Consider the following 19,863-nt stretch of genomic DNA (forward strand, 5'->3'; position numbering starts at 1 on the left):
AAAGCGACAGGGTGTCCCTCTGTTTGTTGCCCAGGCTGGAGTGCAGTGGCACGATCATCGGTCACTGCATCCTTGAACTCCTGGGCTCAAGGGATCCGCCCCACCACAGCCTTCTGAGTAGCTGGGACTACAGGTGCACCACTGCACCTACCTAATTTTTTGTTGTTGTTTTTGAGGTGGCAGTTTTGTTCTTTCGCCCAGGCTGGAGTGCAGTGGTGCGATCTCGGCTCACAGCAACCTCTGCCTCCCGGGTTCAAGCAATTCTCCTGCCTCAGCCTCCTGAGTAGCTGGGACTATAGGCACCCGCCACCACGCCCGGCTAATTTTTGTATTTTTAGTAGAGATGGGGTTTCACCATGTTGGCCAGGCTGGTCTTGAACTCCTGACCTCGTGATTCGCCCACCTCAGCCTCCCAAAGTGCTGAGATTACAGGCGTGAGCCACTGTGCTTGGCCTTAATTTTTATATATTTTTTTGTAGAGACGACGTCTCCCTATGTTGCCCAGGCTTGTCTTGAACTCCTAGCCTGGAGCGATCTCAAAGTGCTGGGATTAGAGGTGTGAGCCCCCACACCCAGCCCAGTGGTGTTTGATGAGCAGATACTGTCATTGTAGTGGCTGGTGCTTTAAGTCAAATTCTCAACAACACCTGATTAAATAGTTGACACTCAATTTTATTGCTAAAAAAGTGTCCTCTGGAGTGACAGCAGGTATTTGCCCTCAGCCTCTCCCCAGAGTCCCTGGGAGTATTTCTATTATTGTGGAGGGAATAGGGGATCTGGGGACATGGTGGGACGTACTGTGGAGACAGGAGGTCACAGAACACATATACACACGTGCACACACACATATTCCCCCCAACAACTACAGCCGCCAAAATAACCAGCATGGTGTTGAAACATCCCCCCAATGGGGCTAGAATTCCCCGTGGTGGCCTGTGACCTGCTCCCTGACACAGGTAAGGCCAGGCAGGTCGTGGCGGGTAGACAGCAGGACATCATTTCTCCATCTTGCTGTTTTCTAGCCTTGAGTTGGGGACATGAGTGAGAATTGGGGGTTTTGAGGAGTAACCCTCATGAACACATGTACTCCAGCAGCCAGGCATCCCAGATCTCCTGTCCAGGAGGGGGCTGGGGCCCCCAGCTCCCCAGAGTGTACAGGCAGACCCCCAGAGCCCTAGTTCATTCATCTATCCATTCCTCATAATCCAGTGTCCAATGAGCACCTCCAGCAGGGCAGGGAAGGTCCCTCCTGGGGTTTACATGACTGATTCCTTCTCAGAGGCGACTGTGGCATCCCCCGCAGGCCCCCGATAGTGTCTGAGGAGGGGGTTCCCTTCCTCAGTGGGGGCTGGCAGCGGATCCAGGGGCAGCTCACTCTTCACTTGTATCAACTCGGGCTCTGTGCTTCTCACCTCCGTACGGTCCACGTAATTTTGGAGGAGTCCTGCCCCCAGAGCGTCACCTTCTACATTGAGGACGGTACAGGACCGGTCACTAAAGGGGTAGAAATGACAGCAAAGTAAGTGGGACGGGAGAGGGTGACAGGGAAGGAAAGGGCCAAGGCCTAAGCCTCCTGCCTCTCTCCCCTTGGAATCTAAAAAGTAAAAATTAAGAGTTGGAGTCAGCCTGGGCAATAGAGTAAGATCCCATCTCCATATAGATAGAAAAAAAAAAAAATTAGCCAGGGATGGTACTGCACACCTATAGTACCAGCTACTCAGCAGGCTGAGGCAGGAGGATTGCTTGAGCCTGGGAGGTAGAGGAAAAAAATTAGCCAGGCATGGTAGTGCATACCTATAGTCCCAGCTACTCAGGAGGATCACTTGAGCCTGGGAGGTGGAGGCTGCGGTGATTACAACCATGATCACATCACTACACTCCAGCCTGGGCGACAGAGTGAGACTGTGTCTCAAAAAAAATTAAAGTATAATTCACCTACCATAAAATTAACCTTTTAAAAGTATACATCTTGGTATTTTTTGGTATATTCAGACTTGTGTAACCATTGCCAATAATTAATTCCAGAATTTTTTTTTGAGACACGATCTCACTCTGTTGCCCAGACTGGAGTGCAGTGGCACAATCTTGGCTCACTGCAACCTGCACCTCCTGGGTTCAAACGATTCTCCTGCCTTAGCCTCCTGAGTAGCTGAGATCACAGGCATATGCCACCATACCGGCTAATTTTTTTGTATTTTTAGTGGAGACGGGGTTTCACCATGTTTGTCGGGCTGGTCTCCAACTCCTAACCTCAAATGATCCACCTGCCTGGGCCTCCCAAAATGTTGAGATTACAGGCGTGAGCCACCGTGCCTGGCTGCTTTCCAGTCTTTATACTCTTAATAGCTTAATCGTGATAGCAAATAATTATGTAGCAATTACTGCTTACTGGGGGCTGCTCTAAGGCAGGTGTGTCTATTATCTAATCCTTAGGGAGAGACTGTTCTTCTCCCCATTTTACAGATGGAGAAACTGAGACACAGGGAGATTAAGCACTTCCCGAGGGCATAACAGCGAATATTGGAGCTGGGATGTGACCCCGAGCAGTCTGGCCAAAGAGTCTGCTGTATTCACCACACAGACGCCCTACTTTTCTGATGTTCCTCTTAGAGCCGCAAAGATGCCATTCCTTGCCCTCAGGAATGCTCACGTTTCCCCCCCCCTTTTCTCCAGAATTCCTTCCTTCTTCTCCTCCTCTTCTGTCCAGAGGCTCTAAGGACTCTCACTCACTCATCCTCTTTTCCGGGCCCCTGCCCCAGTCTCTAGACCCACACTCACACTAGCCAGTCCACAGCCAGGATCAAGGAGATATGGTCGACCGGGAGGTTGACTGCTTCCAGGATGATGGCCAGAGTGAGGACACCTCCAGCAGGGATGCCCGCTGCCCCCACGCTGGACGCTGTGGCCGTGACCCTGAGGGAGAAGGAAGGAGGTTAGGCAGACGCCTCTGTTGTGGGAGAAGATGGAGGTCAACTGGGGTCCGGGGGTCCCATCCATAGCCCCCTGACACTCACAGGATGGTGATGATCTTTACGAAGTCCAAGGACTGCTCGCTGAGCTGTGCAATGAACACTGCAGCCACGCACTGGAAGAGCGCGGCACCGTCCATGTTGACGGTGGCACCGATGGGCAGGATGAAACGGCTGATGTGCTTGGCCACGCCATTATTCTCCTCCACGCACTTCATCATCAGCGGCAGCGTGGCAGAACTACAAGGGATGGGGGAGCTGAGTTAGGTCAACCTGCTGACGGGGCTCCACCCACCCTCCAGGTCCGGCCCAGGCGAGGCCCCGAGTACCCCATCCCAACCAGCCAAAGCCCCACTCACCCCACCTAGTGGATCCCCACCAAAGCCTGCCTAAGCAAAGCCCTGTCACCCAATCAGCCAAAGGCTGCCCACCCTCCAGGTCTGACCCGCACCACCAACCCAGCTGAAGCCCCGCCCACCCAGAGCCCACCCACACCACTTGCCCAGCCAAAGCCCCGCCCACCAGATCCTGCCCATACCACCTGTCCAGCCGAAGTCCCGCCCACCTCCCTAGCCTGTCCCTTGGTCCAAGGCCCTCCCATCTAATCTAGATCCCCTTCTCTCCTACCATGTCCAGACTCCACCCCCAGCCCTCACTTGCTATATCTAAGCTCTTTTCCCACAAGCAGGCAGCACTAGGGAACTCAATACCAGGATTACAAAATCTACGAGTCCTGGAACCTCTGGGAGAGTATAGACTACTACCTCCCCAAATACCCACACAATTCACACCTAAATTCTAATGTTTGGGTCCTGCTGACTCTCACCAATAATACACTAATAATTACTATTATCTTGGAAGGGGACAGGGCTAGCAGGGACAAATGAAATGCCCAGGAGAGAGGGTGGAAGGAGTTCTGAGGTTGAATCAGAGCAGAATTTAAGAGCCCCCCAGGGGCTGGGCATGGCGGCTGTAATCCCAGCACTTTTGGAGGCCGAGGTGGGTGAATCACTTGAGGCCAGGAGTTTGAGACCAGCCTGGCCAACATGGTGAAACCCCGTCTCTACTAAAAACACAAAAATTAGCTGGGTGTGATGGTGGATACTTGTAGTCCCAGCTACTCGGGAGGCTAAGGCAGAGAATCACTTGAACCCAGGAGGCAGAGGTTGCAGTGAGCCGGGATCACACCACTACACGCCAGCCTGGGCAACAGAGTGAGACCCCATCATTTAAAAAAAAAAAAAAAAAGAGTGCCTCCAGTGCCATGGGGAGGCAGTATAAGAAAGGGGGGAATAAATCTCTAAGGCAATCGTTTCCTATTTTTTTAAGGGTGGGGACAAATCCAGGACCTTATGAGGATCTCCTAAAGTATGGCCCTGTACCCAGATCCAATGTCCCTGGCACAGAAAATTTCATCCACTCCATGCCGCTTAGCTTAAACATCTCACCCTAGCCCACCCCAAAGCCATACCTGGAGGAGGTCCCAAAGGCAGTGGCCAGCGGTGTCACGATGCCCCACAGAAAGCGGTAGGGGTTTTTGCGGGTGAAGAGGAAGTAGATGAGGGGCAGTACCAGGAGCCCGTGGATGGCATGGCCCAGCAGGCAGCACAGAATGTACTTGCCAAGGCGGGCAAAGAGTAAACCCACGTCCTCCATCTCCACGATCTTGCCGGCCACCAGGAACATGATGCCCACAGGGGCGTACCTGATTGGTAACACAGGCGACAGCTTGTTGCCTCTTCCACAGGCCCAGTGGTCAGGCGAGAGGCTCAGCACCCTGCCCACATCTTCCCGCCTTCTCCTGAGGTCAGGAGAAGCCCCAGCAATGTGTGCTTCAGCGTGGGCACCACTCCCAGGCCTGGGCCCTGAAGCTCCCGTGCCAACCTCACACTCTCTTTTCCCCTCAAAGGTAGAGCAGCCCGGAAATAAAAGTCTCTGTGCAGGCCGGGCCCGGTGGCTCATGCCTGTAATCCCAGCACTTTGGGAGGCTGAGGCGGGCGGATCACCTGAGGTCGGGAGTTCAAGATTAGCCTGACCAACGTGGAGAAACCCCGTCTCTGCTAAAAATACAAAATTAGCCAGGCATGGTGGCATGTGCCTGTAAGCCCAACTACTCGGGAGGCTGAGGCAGGAGAATTGCTTGAACAGGGGAGACGGAGGTTGCTGTGAGCCGAGATTGCACCATTGCACTCCAGCCTGGGCAACAAGAGTGAAACTCCGTCTCAAAAAAAAAAAAAAAAAAGTCTCAGTGCTTCCATCAGCACATGAAGCAGTTACCAGATTTGGACTTCACATGTGAGCCACAAAGAAATGTCCATCAGTGTGTGCCATTCACACGTCTGGGTTGCTTTGCTATGGCAGCTAGCATGACTTGAACCAATACGCTCTCCGCAGATGATGAAAGATAAAGAGAACGGGCACAGTGGCTCATGCCTATAATCCCAGCACTTTAGAAGGCCAAAGCAGGAGGATTACTTGAGGCTAGGAGTTCTCGAGACCAGCTTGGGCAACACAGTGAGACCCAGTCTCTACAAAAAATAAAAATACGCCAGGCACGGTGGCTCATGCCTGTAATCCCAGGATGTAGGTAAGGCAGAGGCAGACAGATCGCTTGAGCCCAGGAGTTCAAGACCAGCCTGGGCAACATGTCTGTCTCTCTTTTTTTTAAATTTTATTTTCTGCCAATATGTATTTTTTTTAATTTTATTTATTTTATTTTATTTTATTTTGAGACGGAATCTCGCTCTGTCGCCCAGGATGGAGTGCCGTGGCCAGATCTTAGCTCACTGCAAGCTCCGCCTCCTGGGTTCACACCATTCTCCTGCCTCAGCCTCCCGAGTAGCTGGGACTACAGGCGCCCGCCACCTCGCCCGGCTAGTTTTTTGTATTTTTTAGTAGAGACGGGGTTTCACCGTGTTAGCCAGGATGGTCTTGATCTCCTGACCTCGTGATCCGCCCACCTCGGCCTCCCAAAGTGCTGGAATTACAGGCTTGAGCCACCGCGCCCAGCTTAAATTTTATTTTCTGCCAATATCTTGATCTTGGAAAAACCCAGTTTCTTTTTTTTTTTTTTAAACAGAGACTTGCTCTGTCACCCAATGCAGTGGTGTGATCTCGGTTCACTATACCCTCCACCTCCCAGGTTCAAGCAATTCTCCTGCCTCAGCCTCCCAAGTAGCTGGGATTGGAGGCGCGTGCCATCATGCCCAGCTAATTTTTTGTATTTTTAGTAGGGACAGGATTTTATCATGTTAGCCAGGATGGTCTCGATCTCCCGACCTCGTGATCTGCCTGCCTCGGCCTCCCAAAGTGCTGGGATTATAGGCGTGAACCACTGAGCCGGCCACCCAGTTTCTTTAAAAAAAAAAAAAAAAAGCCGGGCGCGGTGGCTCAAGCCTGTAATCCCAGCACTTTGGGAGGCCGAGACGGGCGGATCACGAGGTCAGGAGATCGAGACCATCCTGGCTAACACGGTGAAACCCCGTCTCTACTAAAAAATACAAAAAAAAAAAAACTAGCCGGGCGAGGTGGCGGGCGCCTGTAGTCCCGGCTACTCGGGAGGCTGAGGCAGGAGAATGGCGGGAACCCGGGAGGCGGAGCTTGCAGTGAGCTGAGATCCGGCCACAGCACTCCAGCCTGGGTGACAGAGCGAGACTCCGTCTCAAAAAAAAAAAAAAAAAAAAAAAAAAAAAAAAAAAAAAAAAAAAAAAAATTAGCTAGGCTTTGTAGCTGGGGTCTGTAGTCCCAGCTACGTAGGAGGCTGAGGTGGGAGGATCACCTGAACCCAGGAGGTCAGGGCTACAGTGAGCTGTGATCATGCCACACTGCACTCCAGCCTAGGTGACAGAGCGAGATCCTAGCTCAAAAAACATTTTTTAAAATTACTATTATTATTATTATTTAGACAGAGTCTTGCTCTGTTGCCCAGGCTGGAGTGTAGTGGTGCAATCTTGGCTCACCGCAAGCTTTGCCTCCCAGTTTCAAGTGATTTTCATCCATCAGCCTCCCGAGTAGTAGCTAGGATTAAAGGTGTATACCACCATTCCCAGCTAATATTTGTATTTTTTTGTAGAGAAGAGTTTTCGCCATGTTGGCCAGGCTGGTCTCTAACTCCTGGCCTCAAGCAATCCTCCCACCTCAGCTTCCCAAAATGCTGGGATTACAGGTGTGAGGTGCCACAACCAGCCAAAAAACACATTTTTAAAATAAAAATTTGAAGGCCGGGAGCCGTGGCTCATGCCTGTAATCCCAGCACTTTGGGAGGCCGAGGAGGGTAGATCGCTTGAGGTCAGGAGTTTGACACCAGCCTGGCCAACATGGCAAAACCCTGTCTCTACTAAAAATACAAAAATTAGCTGGGCATGGTAGTGAGTTCCTGTGGTCCCAGCTGCTCAGGAGGCTGAGGCAGGAGAATCACCTGACCATGGGAGGCAGACGTTGCAGTGAGCTGAGACTGTGCCACTGCACCTTCAGCCTGGGCGACAGAGCAAGACTCCGTCTCTAAATAAATAAATAAAATAAAATACAAATTGTAGAAAGGCCATGGCCCAGGTCTTAATAACAACTCCCAGGTATGAAGCATTTTTGATGTGCTGTGCCCTTGAACATGATATTGAATCTTCCCAACACCCACCAGAGGGAGGTTCTATGAGTCAGATTACAGATTACACAACACCCAACAGATTCCTCACAGGAATGCTGGGAGGATGCAATGAGATGCCAGTTGAAAGGAGCTAAAGCTGCCGGGCGCGGTGGCTCACGCCTGTAATCCCAGCACTTTGGGAGCCCGAGGCGGGCAGATCACAAGGTCAGGAGATTGAGACTCACGGTGAAACCCCGTCTCTACTAAAAATACAAAAAATTAGCCGGGCGAGGTGGTGGGCGCCTGTAGTCCCAGCTACTTGGGAGGCTGAGGTAGGAGAATGGCGTGAACCCGGGAGGCGGAGCTTGCAGTGAGCCGAGATTGCGCCACAGGACTCCAGTCTGGGGGACAGAGCGAGACTCCGTCTCAAAGAAAAAAAAAAAAAAGAAAGAAAGGAGCTAAAGCTTTTTACAGACAATAAGCGATCTATAAACTTCAGGTGGGGTTATTATCACCCTCCCCTGCCGTGAAGATCCCAGGGATGGCTCCAAGCCAAGAGGACTCCCAAGGCTGGGCATGGTGGCTCACGCCTATAATCCCAGCACTTTGGGAGGCCGAGGTGGGCAGATCACCTGAGATCGGGAGTTCGAGACCAGCCTGACCAACATAGAGAAACCCCTGTCTCTACTAAAACTACAAAATTAGCCGGGCATGGTGGCGCATACCTGTAATCCCAGCTACTCGGGAGGCTGAGGCAGGAGAATCACTTGAACCTACGAGGCACAGTTTGCAGTGAGCCCAGATCGCGTTACTGCACTCCAGCCTGGGCAACAAGAGCGAAACTCCGTCTCAAAAAAAAAAAAAAAAAAAAAAGCCTCCCAGCATCACTTCCCTAGATTACTCAATCATGGATCGCCCATCAATCATCGCTGACTAGTTACTTCCCCAGCTCCTTCTTGTAAGTCACAGAAGAAAGGCATATTTTCCCAGCCACTTGTGCAGAGAGGGGAGGCTAGATACCCAAGTTCTGGCCAGTGGGAAGTGTCCGGAAGTTATACAAGCAAAATGCCCAATAAATATTAGCTATTAGGATTTACTGTAGGCACGCAATAAGCCAGGCACTGTCCTAAGACCTTCCGTGTACCGTATTAACTTTCTTTTTTTTTTTCTTCTTGAGACAGAGTTTCCCTCTGTCGCCCAGGCAGTGGCACGATCTCCACTTACTGCAACCTCCGCCTCCCAGGCTTAAGTGATTCTTGTACCTCAGGCTCCCGAGTAACTGGGATTACAGGCGCATGTCCCCACGCCTGGCTAATTTTTTTGTATTTTTAGTAGAGACGGGGTTTCACCATGTTGTCCAGGCTGGTTTTGAACTCCTGATCTCAAGTGATCCACCCACCTCGGCCTCCCAAAGTGCCGTTCCCATTTTATAGATGAGGAAACTGAAACAGAGAGGGAAAATCACTTGCCTAAAATCACATAGCCAGGGCATGGTCAATGCTGGATTTAAATGCAGGCCATCTGGCTCCAATGAGTGACAGAGGGTGCCTCACCCCACACAGAATGCCCCACACCTGCCTCTGGCAGCAGACCCACCCTCCAACCCCACCCACCCCAGCCTCCTCTCCCACCACCTACCACATGATCCAGGAGACCAGAACCATGGTGGCCTCATTGAAGGAGTTGAAGAAGCGGATAAGCAGCTCCCCCTCAGGCCCCAGCTTCCGCAGTGCCACACCAAAGACAATGGCAAACACTACTAAGCCCAGGATGTTCATGCCCTCCACCTCCTGCCCCACGGGCACCTGTAGGCAAGGAACAGATCGGGGTGGAAGGGACACTCAGTCTACCTGCACAGTCACTGAGGGCCAGTCCTGGGCACCACTGCGACCCAGCAGAGACATGGCAGCCCTCGGACCCCTTCCTCCTAAGGCTTCCAGTCCAGGTCCAGGGGAAATATATTAGTCATCAGGGATGGCCCAGAGTATGTGGGGCTGGAATAAGGGAGCCCAGGGGAGTGTGGGAACCGAGAGAGGGCAGTGCCAGCTTGGGGAGTAGGGGGCAGTCAGGGGGGACTTCCTGGAGGAAGGGGCATTTGAGCTGAGACCTGGAGGACAGGAGGAGTGAACCAGGTAAAGAAGGGTGGTAAAAGGATCTAGAGAGAGGAAGCAGAATGTGCAACAGCCTAGAAGTGAGTACAACTTGGGCATTCAAAGAAGAGCCATAATCTACTGTAGCTAGAGTAGAATGACCTGCGCAGGGTCACTAGCTGAGGCTGGGCAGCCAGGCGGGCTGGCAGGGGTTTGACCTCACAGGGACCCCTTGGTCATAGACTGTAGCAAGGAGACTGGACTTTCTCCTGAGGGCACTGGGGCACATGGCAGGGCTCTGGGTACTGCAGAGATAGGGTCACATTTGTGTTTTGAAAAGATCCTCTGGCCGAACGTGGTGGCTCACACCTGTAATCACAACACTTTGGGAGGTTGAGGTGGGTGGGTCACTTGAGGTGGGGAGTTCGAGAAACCACCCTATCCAACATGGAGAAATCCCATCTCTACTAAAAATGCAAAATTAGCCAGACGTGGTAGCACACGCCTGTCAGCTACTCAGGAGGCTGAGGCAGAAGAATCACTTGAACCCAGGAGGTGGAGGTTGCAGTGAGCAGAGATCGTGCCATTGCATTCCAGCCTGGACAACAAGTACAAAATTCCGTCTTAAAAAAAAAAAAAAAAGAAAAGATTCTCGGGGCCAGGAGCAGTGCCTCACGCCTGTAATCCCAGCACTTTGCGAGGCCAAGGTGGGCAGATCACTTGAGCCCAACAGTTCAAGACCAGCCTGGGCAACATGGCAAAACTCAGTCTCTATAAAAGATACAAAAATTAGGCCAGGCGCGGTGGCTCAAGCCTGTAATCCCAGCACTTTGGGAGGCCGAGACGGGCGGATCACGAGGTCAGGAGATCGAGACCATCCTGGCTAACACGGTGAAACCCTGTATCTACTAAACACATAAAAAAAAAAAAAAAATTAGCCGGACGTGGTGGCAGGCGCCTGTAGTCCCAGCTACTCGGGAGGCTGAGGCAGAAGAATGGCGTGAACCCGGGAGGTGGAGCTTCCAATGAGCTGAGATCCGGCCATGGCACTCCAGCCTGGGCGACAGAGCAAGACTCCGTCTCAAAAAAAAAAAAAAAAAGATACAAAAATTAGCTGGGTGTGTTATAGTCCCAGCTACTGGGAAGGTTGAGGTGGGAAGGATCACTTGAGCCCAGGAGATCGAGACTGCAGTGAGCTGTGCTCGTGCCACCGTACTCCAGCCTGAATGATGGAGAGAGATCCTGTCTCAGAAAAACAACAATAACAGCAACAACAAAAACCTCTGGCTGCTTGCCAGGTTGAGCAGGTTGAGGGTGGATGGAACAGGGCAGGGAGGGGGCAGCATGGAATGGGGTTGGGGGGTGAGGGATAAAGGGAGAAAGGAAGAGCCTGGACCAGGAAAGGAAGACCAGCCTGGGGCAGGAAAAGAGGGGACAAAGTAGAGACCTATCCAGAAGGCAGAAAAGACAGAAACTGGGGAAGGACAGCAGAGTGTCAATCAAATTCCACAGTAAAGACTGAGGCAGAAATAAAACCAAAACATTACAGCAATGGGCAAAGAGGTAGAGCCCCCACTGCCTCCCACTGCTCTCACCTTCACCCTGGTTCCGGTGATATTCCTCTCTTCATAGGAGGTAGAGTACTGTAGGTGGGGTTGGGAAGAGTCAGTGTCCATTGTCACCAGGGCCCCCCAACCCCATGCCAAGTTAACAATGCTCAAAGCCTGCCCTTCCATATCCTTTCAATGTGATCTCATTTCGCCTGCTGGCAACCCCACTGAGGCAGGATGATCAATATCCCCATTTTCCAGAGGTGAAAAACTGAGGCTCAGAGAGGTAAACACATTTGCCCAGAGTCACACAGCTAGAATTAAAACTCACAGGAGGCAAGGCCGGGCGCGGTGGCTCAAGCCTGTAATCCCAGCACTTTGGGAGGCCGAGACGGGTGGATCACGAGGTCAGGAGATCGAGACCATCCTGGTGAACACAGTGAAACCCCGTCTCTACTAAAACTACAAAGAAAACTAGCCGGGCGAGGTGGCGGGCGCCTGTAGTCCCAGCTACTCGGGAGGCTGAGGCAGGAGAATGGCGTGAACCCGGGAGGCGGAGCTTGCAGTGAGCTGAGATCCGGCCCCTGCACTCCAGCCTGGGCGACAGAGCGAGACTCCGTCTCAAAAAAAACAAAACAAAACAAAACAAAACAAAACAAAAACTCACAGGAGGCTCTGAGCCTGTGTTCTCATTGCACATGCATTTTTCCAGGCACTCACCAAAATCAGGTAGCAAGGGCTCCCCCTGGCTGGCATCTCTCCCTGTCCACCCCCCACCCCTCAGGACACCCCTGAGGACTCACTGAGCGAAAGGCTGCGGACACCAGGTTGGAAGGGAAGATATTTCTGCAGAGACAGAGACACAGAGGGTTATTAGATACCACAGGGGGAGGGCAGCATTGTCTGAGAGGCTGGGTTGGTGTTTTAAGGCAGTGAGTGGAAGCTTTGGGGCCCCATCTGCACCCAAACGCAGTCCCTACTCATGCCTCAGCCCGGCAGGTTTGGAACTAGACTTGCACCCCTTTGCAGGATGTGGGGAGTCAGCCTCCTTCAGCCCCAAGAGGCTGGCATGCTAGCCCTGAGGCATTGTGCGTTCAGGGTGAGGAATGCTGGCCTCCCACGGCAGGCCAGGGGAGGTAGGGAGGTAGGGAGATAGGGAGGTCGCCCCGGGCCTCAGCTCCACCCCATGCAGCAAACTTAATACCCCGGACGGCTTGCATCATCCACTTCCTCCTGGAGGGCCGGCCAGCGCCTCTGAGAGCATGGGGGAGGATCTGGGTGTGTAGGGAGGCGGTGGCAGGAAGGGAGACAAGGGACGGCTTCATATCTCATGAATATGCATCTGTGTTTACAAGGCTACTCTTACTCTTGTTTGACAGTGTCTGCCTTGAGATGAAAACAGTAGCTAAGGCCAAGGCGCTTGCCTGGAATCCCAGCACTTTTGGGAGGCCAAGGCAGGCAGATCGCTTGAGCCAGGAGTTGAAGACCAGCCTGGGCAACATGACGAAATCGTGTCTCTACAAAAAATACAAAAATTAGCCAGGCATGGTGGCGTGTGCCTGTAGTTCTAGCTACTCTGGAGGCTGAGGTGGGAGGATCACTTGAGCCCGAGGAGGTTGAGGCTGCAGTGAGCCAAGATCACACCACTTCGTTCCTGCCTGGGACAGGGTGAGACTCTCAAAAAATATATATAGCAGCTAAGCCATCTACAGCACCTACTGTGTGGCAGGCGAGCATTTTGGCCTGTGCTTTACACAGATTAACCCATTTCATCCTTATGACAGCCTTAGGAATAAGCACTATTACCCCATTTTATAGAAAAGGAAGCTGAGGCCCAAAAGGGTAAAGAAAATTGCCCAGCTGGGAAATGGCAGAGCTGGGATCTGAACCCAGCCAGCTGGCTCCATAGCCCCAACCACTCCACATGCTCCCTCTCACCAATGACCGGTGTACAGCCAATGCCATATGTCCATATACAATCTGTCAAATGTTATCGGTTTGGGTGTAGGTTAAGATTCAGCAGTATGGGACAATGCCCACGGATGGCCAGCCACGCGTCATGATAGAGTAAAATAACGTCATGGTAGAGTAATGAATTTGGCCGGGTGTGGTGGCTCACGCCATTAATTCCAGCCCTTTGGGAGGCTGAGGTGGGCAGATTATTTGATGTCAGGGGTTCGAGACCAGCCTGGCCAACATGGTGAAACCCCATCTCTACTAAAAACACAAACATTATCCAGGCGTGATGGCGCACCCCTTTAATCCCAGCTACTCGGAAAGCTGAGGTATGAGAATCACTTGAACCCAGGAGGTGGAGGTTGCAATGAGCCAAGATCGTGCCACTACACTCCAGCCTGAGTGATAGAGACCGTCTCAAAAAAAACAAAAAAGCATGAGTTTATTGGTGTGTGACCACAGAGGTGTGTATGTGAGTGTGTATTGTGTGCTCCTGAGCCTGTGTTTAGATGTTGGTGTGGCTGGCAGCATCACTGAACAGCTGTGCTACAGGGCTGTGTATGACCCAGTGAGCGTGTGTATGCGTGCTGGTATCTGGCCATGGGTTTTTGTCGAGATGTTACAGCCTCAGCTGAGTGTCTGTGTGCCTGTGTCCAGCTGTGTGTCATTTGGTTGTAAGCCTGTGTGGCCGGCCAAGTGTGAGCCACAGCTGTGTTTAACACGCAGGGGAGGCCTGTGCTCATAAACAGCCTTGGAGTGGGTGTGTCTACCTGAAGGTAGGCCTGTATCACCCAGGCCCGGAGGCTGGGCCAGGACCCAGCTAATCTCCCCCGGCCAGAAGGTGCTCCCAGGCTGCAACTCGGGACACCAAGCCTGCCCCAGTCTCCCATCTCAGCCTGCACTGACACCCCAAAAGCTGGGGAAAACCCTGTTCCATGACTCATCACTTCCTCCCCTCAACTTCCAGGAAGTCCCCAACCTGGAGACACTGAATCAGCAAGCCCTAAAGGCAAGGGCATCGGGGCCTCTGCCCCCGCCCTCCTCAAAGTCGGGGAGGCCATTCTCGGGGGTGCGGGGCAGAGGCCAGGAGAAGGAAAAGAATCTGCTCCCCTTTTTTTTTTTTTTTTTTTTGAGACGGAGTCTCGCTGTGTCTCCCAGGCTGGAGTGCAGTGGCGCGATCTCGGCTCACTGCAAGCTCCGCCTCCCGGGTTCACGCCATTCTCCCGCCTCAGCCTCCGAGTAGCTGGGACTACAGGCGCCCGCCACCACGCCCGGCTAATTTTTTTTTTTTTGTATTTTTAGTAGAGACGGGGTTTCACCGTGTTAGCCAGGATGGTCTTGATCTCCTGACCTCGTGATCCGCCCGTCTCGGCCTCCCAAAGTGCTGGGATTACAGGCTTGAGCCACCGCGCCCGGCCAGAATCTGCTCCCCTTTCTAACTGGTCCTCTTCTGGGCTGCCTGCTAGGGGGTGGCCCAGACAGAGGAGGAAACGGGAGGGAAAGGTAGGGGAAGCAGGGCTGAACTAAAAGATAAAGGGGAAGCGGCCAGGCCCCAGCTGAAATGAGTGGGAAGCGGAGCCCGAAAACAGAACCTGGTTATATCGGAGTGACACCTGGTGTGGGGGTGCCCCAGGGCTGGGAAGAGGGCCTGGTGGGAGTTACTCAGATCAGATCCTCCAGGAGCTCCTTACCCAGGGATCCCAAACTCTCCCACCCTGGCCCCAAATTATATCTAGAAGCCCCATCTTGGGGCCCTTGACGACGCAAAGATTCCCTCCCCGAAATTTCCTCCTGGGGTCCCCTACCCTCACAGTATCTTTCTCCCCTAGGCAGACCCTCCTGTGTCTCCCCACATCACTTTCTTCTGCCTCTAAGACCCCACTTATGTACCCAGGCCCCCAAATTTAGAAACCCCCTTCCCCAGGACACGAGACTTGCACTCCCGAGGGCTGGAGCTCGCCGCAATATCCTGTCGAGTTTTCCTAAGACTCTAGAGGGAAGTCTCGGCTCTAGCTGCCCCAAAGCCCCGTCCTGCCCACGTGGCCACTCCCGCCATCCCTAACACTCTTCCCCACTTCCCAAGGGAGCAGGGTCTGACCTCGCAAGATCCAGGAACGAATCGAGCACCTCCTTCTTGGGGGCATTTTCGGCACTGCCAGCGGCTCCCACCGAGGCGTTGATGGCGGCGGAGGCGGCGCCCGGCTGCAGCGCCAGGGCCAAGGCCACTCCGAGTGCCGACGCCAGCAGCGTAGTGACCAGGAAAAACAGCAGCGCCCAGGCGCCCAGGCGGCCGAGCGCGCCGGGGTCCAGGCTGGCGGCGCCGCCGATCAAGCTGCACACCACCAGCGGCAAGATGATCATCCGCAGCAGGCGCAGCAGCAGCTCGCCCGGGAAGACGAAGGCGCTCAAGCGCTCCGGGCCCAACGCCAGCGCACCTCCGGCCCCCGATACCCCCAGCCCCAGCGCCACGCCGACCACCACGGCCACCACCGTCAGCAGCACAAGCAGGTTGGCTCGAAGGCAGCGTCGCACCCGGTCCCGGGAACCGCAGCAGCCCCCTGCTGCCTCGCCTTGGTCCTCGATGGAGGCCAGCGCCAGACCCCCGTTGGCGGTGGGCTCCGCCGCTGCGAGCCCCTTGGAGTCTCCACGAGGAGGATCGGCCACCATGATGGGACGCACCGCGGTTTCTTAGCGCCTGGAAGCTGGCTGGGAGCGCTTGGGCTCCTTCCCAGGACCCGACGTTCCTAGGACTGAGTTGAGTAACAGCACCTGGAGACTGGAACTTTGGAGGGCTCCTTAGACTTGTGAGTTCACAGCACTGAAGTTCCTTGACTCTTGGAAGCTGGAGTGTTTAAATTTCCCAGGCTGGGCGCTGGGGCTTCTCTGCTCTGCCCCGTGTGCCAGATGCTCGAAAACTGGGAGTTCAGAGCGCCTGGGTTCCTTGGCTGTAGGAGCTGGGAATACGAGAGTTTCTCTGGGTGGGGCGTGGGGCCCTTGGCTCCAGGAGGTTGAGTGCGCCCAGATGGCGGAGGTCTGCAGGAGGCTAGGTTCTGGTGGCGCAGATCCGGGACGCCTGGATCCGGGAGGCTGGGACCCCGGGTGCCTGGGTCTTGGACATGGAGGGCTGGGGCGCCAGAATCTGGGGCCGGGAAGCGGAGCTCCGGGACCAGGGGACCCAGACTCTTAGGTCCAGGAGGGTGGGATGCGGGCGCCTGTGTACGGAAGGCGGTGGTCTGATGCCCAGGAGTAGCGGTTACCAGCGCAGAGAAAACCTCCGCGCGTGCCGCGTAGCTCTGAGCCGGTTTAGCGGAAGCTGCCAGGAGTAAGGGTAGCGGGGCGGGGTTTGAGAAGGCGGGGACAGACCCGTGGGCGCCGATTGGCTGCAGAGCGTTCGGAGCCTGGGCGAGTAGGGGTGGGGCTGATACCCGAGATGGGCCAGGTCGCCCATAGAAGGCCGAATAATAATACCCATCTCCAGGGGCGGGGCCCGGAGAGGACGGGGCGGGGCCAGGACGGGGCGGGGCCTTGGGAGGGTGCTGTTTCCCGCCAAAGGAATTGGGTTGTGGGTTGGAGCTCTTAAACCACAGGGGTTCGTTCCCTGGTGCGAGGGTCGCTAGAAAGCTCAGGTGGTCCTCGGATGATTCATTTGCAAATCAACTCAGCTTTGGAACTCCTCGGCCCTGAGTTTGGTTTTTAGTTGCCTTTGAGAACTTTAATTCCTCGAATATAAAGTGCAGGTGATAAAAGCTTTTGTCTCATATGATTACTGTAAGATTTAAATAAAATTGATGTATTTATTTAGGGAGCCGTGGCTCACGCCTGTAATCCCACCACTTTGGGAGGTGAAGCGGGCGGATTATTTGAGGTCAGGAGGTCGAGACCAGCCCAGCCAACATGGTGAAACCCCGTCTCTACTAAAAATACAAAAATTACCCGGTGTGGTGGCACGTGCCTGTAATCCTAGCTATTGGAAGCCTGAGGCAGGAGAATCGCTTGAATCCCAGAGGCAGAGGAAGTCATTCGCCTTGAGGCCACACTTAGAGAGGATGCCACTTGCATGTCCACGTCCCAAGCCTCTAACCGCACCCACTCTGCTGCCTCCTCCCCAAATTCTCTGTTAGTGGCCGTTTGGGAGGTTAACAATGAATCATGATTCCTTACTCCATCTGACAGTGTTGAAATCCTCATTCTTTTCCCATCTCTAGCCTGTTCTGTGACATTTCAGGCTTTCACACTTGCTCAAAGATTGTAGTGGTAATGCCAGAAGCTTCCTGAGGCTGTGAGGCCGCAGGTAATTTACAACCTCTGTGAGACTCAGTCTTCGTATGTGTAAATGGGAATAATAATAAGTCATACCACCTTGAGTGTTGCAAGGGTTCAAATGAGATAGTATGGCCGGGCACAGTGGCTCATGCCTGTAATCCCACCACTTTGGGAGGTGAAGCGGGCAGATCACTTGAAGTCAGGAGTTCAAGACCAGCCTGGCCAACATGGCGAAACCCTGTTCCTACTGAAAATACAAAACCTAGGTGGGTGTGGCAACACATGCCTATAATCCCAGCTACTCAGGAAGCTGAGGCAGAAGAATTGCTTGAACCCAGGAGACAGAGGTTGTGGAGAGCCGAGATCTTACCACTGCACTCCAGCCTGAGTAACACAGCGAGACTCCATCTCAAAAAAAAAAAAGTTATTTCTTTGTGCTTTAAAAATTTTTGTTCTTTCTCTCTTCTTTTGTTTCTAACAAAAATGTCTTTCAGAAGAAAGTCAAATACTACTACTACGATTGCTGTTATTGTTATTATTATTGAAGAACAAGCTGGATGCAGTGGCATGCACCTGTAGTCCCAGGTACTTGGGAGGCTAAAGCAGGAGGATGCCTTGAGACCAGGAGTTCAAGGCTGCAGTGAGCTATGCTCGTGCCCAAGATTAGCCACTGGACTCCGTCTGGGGCAACATAGTGAGACCTTGTCTTTAAAAACATGAAAATAGGCCAGACACGGCAGCTCACGCCTGTAATCCCAGCACTTTGAGAGGCCAAAATGGGCAGATCACAAGGTCAGGAGATGGAGACCATCCTGGCCAATATGGTGAAACCCCGTCTCTACCAAAAATACAAAAATCAGTTGGGCATGGTGGCGGGCGGCTGTAGTCCCAGCTACTTGGGAGGCTCAGGCAGGAGAATCGCTTGAACCTGGGAGTCAGAGGTTGCAGTGAGCCCAGATCGCACCACTGCACTCCAGCCTGGGCAACAGAGCGAGACTATGTATCAAAAACAAAAACAAAAACAAAAAAACAAAAAATTCCTTGGTTGCTAGAGTGGAGAGACAAGACAATAAACCTGGGCTTGGCCAGGTGCAGTGGCTCATGTCTGTAATCCCAGCAATTTGGGAGGCCGAGGCGGGCAGATCACTTGAGGTCAGGAGTTCAAAACCAGCCTGGCCAACATGGTAAAAGCCATCTCTACTAAAAATACTAAAATTAGCCGGGTGTGGTGGTGCATGCCTGTAATCCCAGATACTCGGGAGGCTGAGGCGGGAGAATCACTTGAACCTGGGAGGCAGAAGTTGCAGTGAGCTGAGATCACATCATTGCACTCCAGCCTGGGCAACAGAGCTAGACTCTATCACAAACAAACAAACAAAAAACCCCACAAAATTCCTTGGCTGCTAGAGCTTGCATTCTAGTGCTGAGAGACAAGACAATAAACTTGGGCTGTCAGCTGGAACTAAGTGTTGGGAGACAGCAAAAGCATCCTGTGAGTGACAGAGTGGACAGTACAGCCACTGGAAGGAAGGGACATCTGCACTGAGATCTGAAAGATAAGAAGGAGCCCAGGACACAATGTGGAAACATTCAAAGGAGGCGTGCAAAGCCCTGAGGCAACAGACAGAGAGGCTGCCTTCTCTGTTAGCTGTGCTCGCAGACACGGTTTTATCCCCACTAATCCAGGAGACCAGCTCACACTCCCATTTTCCTGATTTGGAAGCAGATAAGGGTAATGAGGTTTGCTGTGGTCCAAACCCCAGGCCTAAGCAAGAAATCTGAACTCAGATGTTTCTGATCCTGGTCTGCATCTCCTATCAGACACCATGGCTACTCCTGCACTCGGCTCTCTCCAACTAGACATTTCCTTCAAGGGGCAGTCATTTATTCTGAGCCTAGTGTTGGGCCCTGCGACGGTTGATACCAGGGACCCAGCGGCGACCAAGACAGTTCTGGCCCCGTTCTGCTGGGACTCAAAGTTCAGTGGGGAAGACAGATAGTGATGATACAGAGTGGGCAGGGCTGGGATGGGGAAGCTCGGAAGGGATGCTTGACCAGGCTTGGGGGACAGGGAGAGCTTCCTGGAGGAGGAGGCATCGGAGCTGGGATATGAAGGAGTTGGACCAATCCCAGGGAAAGAATATTCCAAACAAAGAGAATAGCACATGCAAAATCCCAGACTTCTGGCCGGGCGTGGTGGCTCATGCCTGTAATCCCAACACTTTGGGAGACTAAGGCAGGTGGATCGCTGGAGACCAGGAATTCCAGACCAGCCTGGCCAACATGGCAAAACCCTGTCTCTTCTAAAAAAAAAAAAAAAAAAAAAATAGCCGGGACTAATGGCACATGCTATTCTGGAGGCTGAGGCAGGAGAATCACTTGAACCCAGAAGGCGGAGGTTACAGTGAGCCAAGATTACACCACTGCACGCCAGCCTGGGCGACAAAGCAAGA

At 53.1% G+C, this 19,863-nt stretch overlaps 1 protein-coding gene across 2 annotated transcripts; it reads right to left on the bottom strand.

Annotated features, from left to right (window-relative positions):
• Window positions 1-651: 651 nt before the first annotated feature.
• On the bottom strand, window positions 652-16,444 carry LOC105478592 (solute carrier family 1 member 5). 2 transcript variants are annotated; one of them, XM_071087234.1, is made up of 8 exons: window positions 15,246-16,444; window positions 11,995-12,037; window positions 11,237-11,284; window positions 9,190-9,356; window positions 4,441-4,674; window positions 3,015-3,209; window positions 2,779-2,913; window positions 652-1,494 (listed from the first exon to the last, which is right to left on the bottom strand). In XM_071087234.1, the coding sequence occupies exons 1-8, from the start codon at window positions 15,812-15,814 to the stop codon at window positions 1,257-1,259; spliced, it is 1,629 nt and encodes a 542-aa protein (XP_070943335.1). In that variant the 5' UTR covers window positions 15,815-16,444; the 3' UTR covers window positions 652-1,256. The 2 variants fall into 2 exon arrangements, with proteins under 2 accessions (XP_070943335.1, XP_011734354.1); XM_011736052.3 differs by lacking the exon at window positions 11,237-11,284.
• Between the last annotated feature and the right edge of the window lie 3,419 nt (window positions 16,445-19,863).

The sequence above is a fragment of the Macaca nemestrina genome, chromosome 20 (assembly GCF_043159975.1).
Source record: "Macaca nemestrina isolate mMacNem1 chromosome 20, mMacNem.hap1, whole genome shotgun sequence".
NCBI classification, from domain to species: domain Eukaryota; kingdom Metazoa; phylum Chordata; class Mammalia; order Primates; family Cercopithecidae; genus Macaca; species Macaca nemestrina.

Bases quoted from the DNA above. Each gene is read 5' to 3' on its own strand.
- LOC105478592 (XM_071087234.1), bottom strand. From the start codon at position 15,814: ATGGTGGCCGATCCTCCTCGTGGAGACTCCAAGGGGCTCGCAGCGGCG. The intron at 9,357-11,236 runs GTGAGAGCAGTG...CCTTGCCTACAG, and splicing joins TCACCGGAACCAGGGTGAAG to GTGCCCGTGGGGCAGGAGGT. The intron at 3,210-4,440 runs GTATGGCTTTGG...CATCCCTTGTAG, and splicing joins GCCTTTGGGACCTCCTCCAG to TTCTGCCACGCTGCCGCTGA.